Source organism: Stylophora pistillata, chromosome 6, assembly GCF_964205215.1.
Source record: "Stylophora pistillata chromosome 6, jaStyPist1.2, whole genome shotgun sequence".
Classification (NCBI taxonomy): Eukaryota; Metazoa; Cnidaria; class Anthozoa; order Scleractinia; family Pocilloporidae; genus Stylophora; species Stylophora pistillata.
Window position 1 is genome coordinate 17,232,539 of NC_142524.1, and position 12,340 is coordinate 17,244,878.

The following is a 12,340-nucleotide window of genomic DNA, read 5'->3' on the forward strand; positions in this document are numbered from 1 at the left end:
GGTTAGTTGGGCCTTGTCTAATCTCATCTTCGCTTGAAAAAAAAGGAAAGCGAAGCGTGGAAACGTTTGCTTATTAGATGTGGGTAGATGACCCTGTACTACTCACAGGTGGCCCAAGCTCTGTCACAGGCTCTATCACAGTAAATAATTAAAGAGTTTGTATAGTGGTTTAGTTGGACTTGCTTTTGAGCACCGTAAATGTAAAGTTGTGTGAAATAATCAAAGAAATAAAGTCTTACCTTCGTAGAGAGTAGTCTGTGTTGTTCTCCTCGCGATTTGAGGCCGTTTTGATGTGTTTTAGCTTGACGCCCTAAATTACCATGCATAAAATACGGGAAGGTCAGAAACTTCTGTTGACACATGCTCGCCAAATCGCTCGAAAACAACACTTAAATAATTTCCCTCGAATCAAAACTCGGCAGCACGAAAGCCAAATAGTTGCCCTTTAAGTTCACCGAAAAAAATCCCACAAATGTCGATTTGTCGAGCAACCAATCCAGCGAGAATTTCAAATTAACGGCCGTTCGGAATTCTTCTAATGCGTGGAAGGAACTTCTTGTACAGCTGAGAGACAATTAATGCACGGTCAACATGGACTCTAGTCGAATCTCTCTCAACGGGTCCTCCCCATAGTCTTCTAAGACCAACTCTTCACACATACTAAGGTACCCCGGGTAAGAGGATATTTGTAAGAATCCATTGAAAACAGTGAAGATGGACAGTATCGACGATTTAATTATTCACCGTGAAAGAGCCTGTGACAGAGCTTGGGTTACCTGTGGTGCCACTAAGCTGACATTTGCAATAAAGCAAACCGGCCCTTTCCATCAATTATTTCTTGGTCTAGTTTTGTTTTTCCGATTGAAAGCAGCATCGGATCGATTCCCAGTGATCAAAGGTATTTAACTTGGTCTTCAACAATCGACAGAAGAGGTGAAATGACAATGACCAAGGGACAAGAAGAGAATCCGTGGCCTTCCTAGCTCAAGAATTTCAACACTCTAGGCAGCAGTTGAAAGATTAAACTCTTTCCAAGCCCCTTCGGTAACTGCCCGAAAACATCTCTCCTTCCCACGATGTTCTCGTTAGTAAGTTTTTGTTCAGGTTTTAATTAGCTAACCGGAAACACAGCTAAGCTTTCTCTTAGCACTTGCTGGAGGTCGTCCACGAACTTAACGTTCTCTGCAAGCTTGGCCATATTGTGAACCACTTTACTACTAAGATTTGATTTTGGCGCGCACAGAAAGCAGAAAGCTACGAAGGCGAAAGCGCCAGTTGCTCGACATATCTGCGTGGCCCGTGCGACGAAATAACTTCACGGGATTGACAAAGTTTCAGTCACAGCAAATTATGCAAAAAATCTAGAAAGATTTAAGCTTAAATCTCGTTTAACGTTTAAAGCGACATATCAATGACTGCAACCATCGTCTTGTATACCAACCTCGCAAACTTTAAAACACGTTCTCTAGTGATACCTGCGAAAGTATTCAGTATAATTTCCGGTAAGATCTTCGCGGACAATCTGATCGATTTCTCTTACCGTTTGCGTGCTGAGACTGAAACTTTTCACCTCAAGCAAATCTCCGTCGCAAGGTGCAACCAAACATAGCGAGCAACTGAGCTACTTGCATATGTCCGTGTTAAAACACACGAAAGGACTCTAAGGCACACTTTACTCTGATTGGGCAGAAAAACACAAAGATTTTCTGGCACCAATCAAATGGCAGAACGACTGCGACCGTTTGGAATCAGTCTTGCAAGACAATGTCCCCAGGGGCTCTTCATGCCCTAACTTGAAATCGACTCAGCCCCTGGTCTCTGAGGATGAGGGAAATGGCGAGTAGTTCGCTTATTCCCTTACAGTTCTGACCGAAGAGGAAGGCGTTCCTGGCTCCTAATTTGAAAGAGAACCGGAAGAATACACTGTAGCCCAGCTAAAACGGTGGTTAAAATGTAGGGGCTTAAAATTAAGCAGTAAACGAGATCTTGTACAGACTGTATGAGATGCGGGAATTATCGCACCCTTGATCCGGCAATCGATCATAAAAAATGGTTTGCTGCCAAAATTCTTCAAGAAAATTCTGATGTAAACAATGTAAAAAGGGGGTTGACAGGCCTACACGACTCCCCAGCGCGTGTTTAGAATAGCCTATTCAAAGTTTGGCCCTCACGAATATGTCCTTGTGCGATCGCCCTCTCTTGTAAGATACGAGCGGCGGATATTTGTATATTTCGCTCAATACTGGTTGGGTTTCTATTAAATGCCAGTTCATGTAGTTAATGTTTATGCAGTTGTCACTGAATAATTTGTTTCTTTGACGCTGGATTTTCTCTTTCTTTGGGTGATTTCCTCTTAGGAGCATGTGCTCAACTTACTTGCGCTGCCGTTCTTAGATTTGCCTTCAGTGGATGGGGAAATTCGACTGTTGGACCTTTTTCGCCGGGCCAGTGAAGAGCACAAATATATCTTCAGTGTTTCTTGTTATGTTTTTCTCCGTAAAAAACTCACACAAACAAGCCAGCCGCTAGCCAACGCTTGCACTTTGCCATGTCTCGCGAAGGTTTTGGGAAAGGAATGAATACTTTCTTCCCCGATTCCTTTCACTCTTTTGAGTGATTTTGGCCATTTATCTGCATATCTTGAGTCTGTCTTACACTCACCCCAACAACAGTGTTTGGTACCAACCATGCCGCTTCCTTCTTGAACGCCAAGTCATTTTTTGACGAAATTTTCCGTCGTTTTGTTTTAATTTTACAGCTCTCGCTCATACATTTCCTTAAGCTGGTCGCAATGTTTGTCTGAGTCTGTGCGGGGGGAAGGGGGGGGGGGGTCTCATAAGTTATCACGTAACAAAATCTATTTTTGGTAATAGTATAAAGCGCTATTCTCATAGCCACATCATCATTTTGGTTTACTCTCGTTACCTAACGTTCATCAAAACCTCATGCGCACAAATTAGTAAGGTAATGATAAACATGACGTTGTCTATCGATTGGACCATTTTAGTAAACACTGGAAGTAACATGCTAATTTACTTCCTGTTATAAATCCACTCCTGCAATCATCTTTTCCACATAACCGTATTTTATTTCTTTATTTTTCAACACTTCTTCTTTTTCTTTATCTTAGTTTAAAACGTTTTGTGAACTACCTTTACTAACCTACTACCAATCCTGAACCTTTACCAACGTTTGATTAAAAAATAAATCTTTTAAATATGCTTCATGGAAATCTCATTGACCAGTTATTTATAAGGTAAAACTAAGTTACAAGAGTGACTGAAAAAGGTTCTTGAGTATTTCAAGCGGAACTGACTTGCACGCGACTTCAACGACCTGGATATAAGCGCTTCCTTCTACAAATTTTTACCCCAGAGGAACAGGACAGGTATGATCTAAAAGCTACAACACGTTAACTTCTAACTGTTAAGGGTTTCAGATCAATGTTACTCTCACTAAAGTTTTCTTGGACAGGTGAGGACAATCTACCGAGAGAACATAGCAAAATTCACCGGCAGCGAGAGTCGCTTCAATATGGCCTTAAAAAAACAAACTGCTGTTTTCCCATAAAGTCACAAAAGTTTATAGCGACAGATGAGTACGGCAAAACAAAATAATTGAAACTTGAGTTGACTATGATATGGTGCAAGATCAACTTCTCGAAATAAGATCACTGAAGGTTATCCAGCCCCTACTTCGCAAGCCACTAACCAAATATTAGAGTCACCATAGTGACACAGAAAAACATTAAATCTTAGTCTTGTAGCATCCATACAGAAGAAACTATTTACACCTTTGACTTAAACTTGTTATGATTATAGACTTCTATACAAAACTTTCATGTCCTTATATCCTACTGTTTTGACGACAGCCTCCATATCGTCATTTTATCAACTGGAGGGATGATCATCATAACTAAGATATACACTCCGTCTGTTTAATGACCTGTTGAATGCCTTTTCCTGAAGGGGTTGGACATAGTGAAAGACTTGTTAGACCCCTTCTTTCTGTCCAAGGTCCCTAAAATAATTTCCGAAAAACCAAACATTAGTAACTGGCAGGTACAAGAAGTTATGATGTTAGGCTCATCATCATTTTTTCACTTTGTGTACGAGGAGTCTACACACATGCACATCAAAATTGGAAAATCAGTGGCATAGTGATTAACATGCTCAGTTCAAACTCTGACCTTGTCATTGCAGACAAAATAATCCACTCTCACAGTACCTATCTCCACCCTAAAGTATTCAGAGGAAGCAGTAAGCTGTCAGAGAAACCCTGAAAAACACTGGGAGAAGGGAGGGACTGGCATCCTATTCAGATGGAGTGGATATACCCCCTTCTCATACTCTGTACACTCTACAAAATAAAAACCAGGGATGTACAATGTCGTAGATGATTCACCCTACTCCAAGACATTTTCCAACACAAATCTTACGTGTATTATCCAAACCCTAAATACTACACAACACTTCTTACTGCAGTCAGAAATAAGTTGGAAGAAAACAAACACACAAACCTTCAAGAGTCGAGAGACTGAGCCGGTCCACTCTACATCTTACTTTACCAGCTGAATGATCACAAAACACATTATTTTGATAAGTGTCATTATCAGATGGACTATCAGTTAATGTTTAATTAAGTGTCATTGATGACCCAGGAGAAATGAAACTCCTTTTCAGTAACTCCTCAACTCATCATAAAATGCATAAATCACTGTTCTGGGATTTTCTCCAAGTCTGATTTAGCCTTAACAAAATGATGGAGTCAAACTTGTATTACCGGTTAGCATTCACCCACAGGAAATGATGGGGTGACCACTTCATACAAGTTAACTGCTTAACCACAAATTAGTGTAATCTATAGCATCTTGCTCAAGAATACTCCTTTCTTTCATTTTAGGAGAGAAATATTGATTAAAAATTACTTATAAAATACTATTCCTAGTTTCATTTGAGTGGTCCCGCTTTAGAGTGGAGCCAATTAATACAGATTCAACTTAAGCATTTTTCAGGGTAGACAGGAACATCATTTACAAGTAGGGGGCATCACTGACAAAATCATTATTTAATGACACAATATTCCCAAAAGAAGCCCAAAACAGTTAAATGTAAGTTTTACTTTCTCCCGATGGCAGTCCTTTAACAGTTTAAAGCTGATACATGTACGAGTACAACATTATGTTCAAGTAAAATATTCTTAAACATGCACATAACCCACCCAGTGTTCCATGTGGCCTGCAAATCAAAAAAAGAGAAAACAGTGATGACGTTAGTTGACAAAACTGTCATGACTAGGCTCTTTCCAAAACTGATCAAGAATAGACCTTAAATTGACTAAGGGTATGTCCACGAGAAAACTGAGCAGAACCGCGCAGGGGCAATAAAGTTCAAATTACTGATTTGGCTCAAACTTGGCACAAATGCTAAGTATCACGAGTTAATAAATGTGTGAAAATAATTGGTCAAAATATTTAACTCCCTAGGAGATACGGGGTCCCTCTGGGAAAACCCCCTTTTCCTGCATTTTTTGCATAATTAATTAGCTACGTTGGCATTGCTGCTGTGACAAACCAAAAAGCCATCTGCCAACTCAGTCAACTGGGTTGTGTTCTATATCTATCAGGCTTCAAGAAAATTGAACTGTTTTAACTTTTTCATTTCATTTCTTCCCTTACATCTCCCTTAAGTAAAGACAACTTTTTCTGGTTTTGACAAAGTAAGAAACTAAGGGTATTTTAAGGTCCAATATCTCTGATGACCAACCACTTCTTATCATTATTCCTACACGAGTAGAGAAAGCCATCATTGGACTTCCAAAATCAGTAATAAAATTTTGGGGCGACTGATTTCAGGAAAGAGTATTTTCCCAGTGGGACCCTATATATCCCAAGGAATGAAATATTGTAACCTATTATTTTCATACATTTGTTAACTTATGATACTCAGCAATGTGTGCCAAGTTTAAGCCAAATCCATGATTTGAGCTTTATCACCCCCTGCATGGTTTTCTTGTGGACATTCTCTTAATGCATCACAATACGTATACACATATAACATCTCACAAAGATATAAAAGCAGGAACCCTTTAAATTACAATTTCACTCTCAGCAAGTCAACAAAGAAGCAGTCAATGGATGGGCTCTAATTAAATTGTTTACTAATCATAACTTAGTCGTTGACAAATTGAATGTAGCTTACCCAGGTTCATCACAAAGAACACAAGACTCTACCATGGCATCCATCATTTCTGCCTACAAGTTAGATAATGAAAAAGAATTAAAATCTTACACCACTGTTAATGAACAATTCGACACATATTGTTTGGCCAGTCTTGCAAGCCAGTTCCAAAGCATTACCCATTTCATTTTTCCCTCCAGAGGTAACATTTTTTTCTTAGTCTACCCCAAGAAGATGTAGATCCACCTTCAAATCTTCATCAATCCTTTACATGGAAAATTACCATTATGATTGTAAATGTGAAGAGTTTCATGTTTTTAGTTCAACTGAAAATGCTGTCCACCATCACCTGTCTGGAGAAGATCTGTAACCTTTGCACTGCTTCTTCTGGATCACTGCTTCCATCAGGAGCATCAAACTCTAACCAAAAGGTGTCCAAACACCCAGGCTCATGTGCAGGGGCAGGCGTGTAGTCCCAAGATAACTCCTCAAATGCTAAGCTCAGAAGTATATCCTGTGAAGTACAAAGGAAGATGTCAGCTGTAAAAATCTCAAAAAAAGTTGACACCTTCAGTAAGCTCTGCATGTCAAGTTGTTGAAGGAGCAGTGGATGTTACTAAAACTGGTAACGGGGAACGGGGAATGGGGAACGGCAAACGGGGAACGGGTGTACAGCAGTAACCCTCCCGAGAATTCAAAATGGCGGAGTAAAGGGAACTAAAAGGGTCTGGCAACTAGTTTTGAGTACGTGCTCTTCGAACGCGATCATCGGAGCAAAAAGCATGGATGGTAAGTGTAGGTCTTATTGAAGGATTTTACTATGAAATGTTGAGTGCCTCATAAATTTAGTTTTTGTACGGCACACATTGCAGGTTGCATAGAAATCAAATCCTCGGAGAGGTGAGTATCTTAATACAATTCATGCACAACATTTGAACAATCAACTCAGAACTACAAGCTCACGGCATTTATTCTTATATTCATAGAGCAATTTTACTGCAAGGTAATGAAATTTACCTCCACTATCTTCACCATTACAACCTAGCAATGTCAACAATGTTGTAAAGCAAACAGCTGAATGACTTTCATGCCCATTATGGGAATCACTTTCTCTTGAATATGATCAATGCAGTGTAAATATTATTGTAAGCATTAGCATGAATGTGAATTCATACACCTACATTCTTGAAGACATAACTGATGTTTTCCTGTTAAATTAAATGTTATTAAAAGTTCTGTCAATGCTTGATTTCTCTATTGTTTACATGGAAGTTTATGGGTTGATACAAAGATATGTTCCTGATGTTATTTTGCGGTAACGGTAAGCAGATATCTGCATGTAGTAATTTTAATAAGTTACAACTAGACTGGTTATTACGTTTCCTAGCTCATTTCTGTTAATCTAAGATATTACCTCCTTGCTACTTATCAGCAAAAAATGCTGTTGGGCAATGCAAACAACCGACATACCAAAACTCTGCCAAAAGATGCAGATTTCAGGAAGGAAAACAAAGAGAGATGTCAGAACAAATGGTGGCAGCCATTGCAGAAACGTTGACTTCGAATTCTCGCCTAGGAATACTAGGCTTCGTGGCTTCGCCTGGGCAATAGTTAAATAAAAGCGAGTCGTCTAATTTCGCTGCAAGCGGCGACCTAGCGATAAAATCAGTGTTTGTAAACATCGTTTACTCCGCCATTTTGAATTCTCAGGTAGGTTACCGTGTACCCCCGTTCCCCGTTCGCCGTTCGCTGTTCCACGTTACCAGTTTTAGTAACATCCAGGAGCAGTGTGGACAGTAGCAGTGATTGCTTTGGTCTGCTTTTGTTTCATTTATTGAGATTTATAAATTGTTGCCTAAAGTGTGGCATAGGTAACAAAAGAATGAAAATGTTTAAAATCGGATCATAAATATGCCAACAGCAGACAGTAACTAGTAATAAGAACAAAAAATATTCAGTGCTCATAAATAAAAGCTAAGCAAAATTCTTGAAGCCACAGCAAAGAAAATTCACATTAATCAGTAATTAAAAGCTTACATTTTTATTGTCATCAATCACATGGACACCTTCTCTGTTGATAGCAACTCTAACGGGAAGGTCAGAATTCCCTAGGATGTTTGACAGAAGTGAGGATGTGGGTCGTTCAATTTGGCCACGGAAGAACACACTCCTGAAAGAATCAATTGTATACATTGACCAATCAACATCAACAACAATTTCAGAAAATAAAGAATTTTGTTAAAGAATTCTTTTGCATTTCTATTTACCAAGTGGCTACACTGACCAGGGTCACTTAAACTGACCAATCACAGTGCAGGAACAGAACAATGAATTTAAACTAAAGTCCTTTAGGCAAATTGGTGTTTAGGGCTAAAACAAGTAGTGATGACAAAGTTTGCAACGAAGGAAGACAAAGAATAACCCTTTATAAAGAAGCATTGAAAAGACAACTAAAACGTATGGTATGACTGGGAAAGCCAGTCATTGTGATGGCCTTCACACAAACTATGGCATGTTTCTCCTTTCTGTATTGGTACTTTCCTCGAAAAGATCACTGGAAGGTGGGCTTAACATGTTTGAATTCTATCCTGAACAACAATCAAGGCCCTATGAAACCTAAGATTAGAACTTCACCACGTAAAAACAACTAACTTTTCTGGTGTTATGACTGTTCTGGCATTATGCCCGAAAATTTGCGATGTAATTGATAGTAGTTACACATTTTGGAAAAGTAAAAACTCAACTATTTTATTTCATACATCCTGCATATTCTATACAGTTGAGATATTACATGGGGGGATTGTGCAGAAAACCACCAACCTCATAACATTAATCTATAGAAAATATATATCGGTAACTCAATCTCAACAGTTAACCTATACTTCAGGTGACACAAAGAACTTTTAAATTGTCTTGAACTTCAACAAACAACAGAGCCTTGAGCTAGTTTGAAACATATAACTCAACATCATTCATTATCAATTACTTAACAAGTTTAGCCATTTAGCTCAGAAATGCTTCAATCTACAACGCAAATACTTTGCATTGATGGAACTATACGAGTATGAAAAAGAAACAAAATTGACAGCTTTTTCTTCCGACTTTCACTTGTTTGGACCTCTGAAAACCACCATGCTCTACAGTCCTCCACTGCATAAAAGCGAGTCTTTGCTTTTCAATGCAACTGCCAGGGCCAGTTACCATGACTGGATGTTACTCCTTGATAATTCCTCGATTATTTACAGCAACTGCTAGTCGCTTTCTTTGCTAACTAGAATTTTGTTGTTCATGCAGTGCTTTCTTCAAAGTCACGAGATTGCAATCTAAAATAAGGTGATCAGTCCCAGCCTATTTCAAGGGATTGCTCTAATCCACAGTCAAGGGCTCATGATTGCAAAAAAAGCTGTTACTAGCTCTTTCCCTTGCCACCTTGAAATTCAAGAATTCACTCTTTGATTTTTCAGACCTTTTTTCTAGGTCTGTCCTGAGGCCTTGTAACTCAGCAATTTCAGCTTTGAGTTTTGGGTGTTTTGCTTAAGTGTTTCATCTAATTGACCCCAGTTAGTGTAGCCATGCTGTGAACTGCATGGTGAATAGATGAGCAATTTGGGCCACTAAATTAGCAACTCAGGGTGTAAATTTGGCAACTGGTGTGTGTCTGTTATAAAGTATGTTGTAAAAACATTCTCAGTCTTTGTGCTCTGATGTTTGGGTGGTGAAAAGTTTGCATGAAATATTCTTAAGGCTCTGACAATGAATCATGAAATAAAAAGAAATATAATTATATACAACATACCCATAAAATGAAAAATTCCAGCAGTACTCCAAGAACATTTTGTGGCAGGCTTTGACATCTTTAACTTGCTGAGAGACATTTTGATATTCCTGGAGGAGTTTTTGCTCAATAGTTGAATTAGGTGATCGACCAAGGAATGGCCAACTGGATTTGCAGACAAATGCAGGTAAATAGTCTGTCAGCTTGTTCCTACAACAGAAAATATGTTTAAGAATACCACAAAACTAGACACCCTTTTAGTTTACATGTACATTTAGTGATGACAAGCTGTAGTGAAATCAACCATTCAGAAAACCAAAATTTCCAATCTACATTTACACCTCCATATTGCCCTCATTAGAATTGTTTGCTACAGTCAAACCTTGATTATCGTGACCTTGATTATTGCTATTTCTCAGTTATCCTGACTTTTTCTCTGGTTCCAATTTTGTCAGGAATGTTTATTAGTCATGATCACAATACTGAAGTTTGCTGACAACTTAGAGACCAGCGAAGGACTGAAGTGTAAATCAGTGAAATTTGCACCTAGGGAACAGCTCAATAAAGCCCTGGATGCCAGGTGGAATGATGGAACTCTCAATGTGCATGCAGTGTTCTTCTTTAAAACAAACTGACTTCAACATTTTAGGCCAATATAAAAACATCTTTTATCAATTTTAATTGTTAATACACACATGTAGAGGTATTCCCAGTAGACAGTAGACAGTAGACAGTAGACAGTAGACCATATTTTTTTCAAAATGATATGTAAATTTATTGTTTCATATGATTAAATACTGCTTTCTTAATCTAATCAGTTTTTGCTCCTCGTAATATCTATATTCTCCACTATCCTGACCCTTGAATACCCCGACTATTTTGTCTAGTCCCAACGAGCCTGGATAATTAAGAAGTTCTACTTTACATTCCAAAGGTGAACGAGCCTTTTAAATACTTTTCCCAAGGAAACAACAGTTTCTCAGGATTAAAAAAGGCAGATAGAAAAAGTTCAAAAGCCAATGTTAAATTCAAGCATAAAAATTATGAGCTAAACTGTCACTTCAGCATAACAACACTGTAATAGCCACATCAAGACAAATCTTCACCTCTTGTAATAAGTTTTCTAGTTTAAGTATGTCAAAAAGTTTACTGTCTCTACTCATAATTTTTATTACACCCTACTTTTAAATTGACATGCCCTGCACCTGGTTCCCCTCCCATAACTACCCTTGCCACTGCTCTTAATTTCTATCTGATGGATTTTCATTGCACTTTACTGTGCACTATTACAAAAGTTAAGATTTCCCCTTCTACCTAGGCATCATGTTGGTGATGAAAAAATCAAACCACAAGAAGGAAATGTGACATTGAGAAGGGAGCTGCATGTTTCAAAAAATGTTGATTAGGGCTACACATGTATGTGCAGAAGAATCATTTGAGTGAACATGCCTGTGTATGTGATTAGTGAGAATAAAAGATATCAACCTTACTTGAAACAGCCAGGAGCATGTTCTTCTTTATCATATTTGCCATTGTCTATATAAGCTAGCATTCCTCCCAATGTGAGGGCATCTTTGGAACTGATAGGGTAATTACCACAAAGAACATTGTGTTTGGCCTAAAGTTAAACCCAAAAGAGAGATTGAATATAATGAGCGGCTAAGTTTCACCTACATTCTGTACATGTAATTAATACATGTAATTAATCAAAACAGGTCTTTGACCATAATACCAATACAAAATTACATGCATTGGGCTTATCTTTTTCAGCCAAGTAAATTACAAACATGCCATTCTTGTGTTAAAGATGTAAATGTGTACTTTCTTCAAGTAATGCACTTTGAAATGTGACTGGATTCTGCAATATACCCATACAAGTATGTTACAAAAGGAACAAAGAATGAATATCTTAAATCACCTCTTCAAATAATCTTCTAAGAACTCTGTCATCTTTAATCTGTAACAAAAAGAAAATTTCAAAATGTAGCCACACTGAAAATACAATTTAAATTATTATAATTAAAAAGAAAATTGAAAACTGCTATGTATACTTTTAATCCCAATATCCATAAATTCAATTTATTTTTCCTTGGATATATTTAATAAAGGCAAAAAAGCAAGCTTCCCTGAGAGCAACATGCCCTGTTACAACCTTCATAAAAGCAAAAATGCAAAATTTACATGCACAATTTTGACAAAATTAGCAGCAAGGTGGTGAAACTCATTTTAAATCCAAGCTTAAGCACCTTATAACTTCAAAATGCTTCATTATAGTCTCTGGGACACTTACTCTCCGTTCCTCTTTAAGAGGAAAAAATGAACTCCTTTGATAACACAGAATTGGTTCATCTGAAGAAGAAAAACAAACAAACCCTTGTAAAACCCA

The 12,340-nt window shown here is 38.0% G+C and overlaps 1 protein-coding gene across 1 annotated transcript in view; it reads right to left on the bottom strand.

The window, feature by feature from the left end:
- Nucleotides 1-3,067: 3,067 nt before the first annotated feature.
- LOC111324071 (putative FERM domain-containing protein FRMD8P1) overlaps nt 3,068-12,340 on the bottom strand; it is a 29,449-nt gene continuing 20,176 nt past the window's right edge. Inside the window, exons 5-14 of the mRNA XM_022927562.2 lie at nt 12,245-12,303; nt 11,873-11,911; nt 11,445-11,572; nt 9,976-10,164; nt 8,217-8,349; nt 6,529-6,693; nt 6,201-6,253; nt 5,221-5,237; nt 4,520-4,570; nt 3,068-4,020 (exon numbers count right to left, since the gene is read on the bottom strand). Of these exons, the coding sequence (XP_022783297.1) occupies nt 3,938-4,020; nt 4,520-4,570; nt 5,221-5,237; nt 6,201-6,253; nt 6,529-6,693; nt 8,217-8,349; nt 9,976-10,164; nt 11,445-11,572; nt 11,873-11,911; nt 12,245-12,303 (917 nt within the window). The 3' untranslated portion in view covers nt 3,068-3,937. The remainder of the gene's footprint in view (nt 4,021-4,519; nt 4,571-5,220; nt 5,238-6,200; nt 6,254-6,528; nt 6,694-8,216; nt 8,350-9,975; nt 10,165-11,444; nt 11,573-11,872; nt 11,912-12,244; nt 12,304-12,340) is intronic.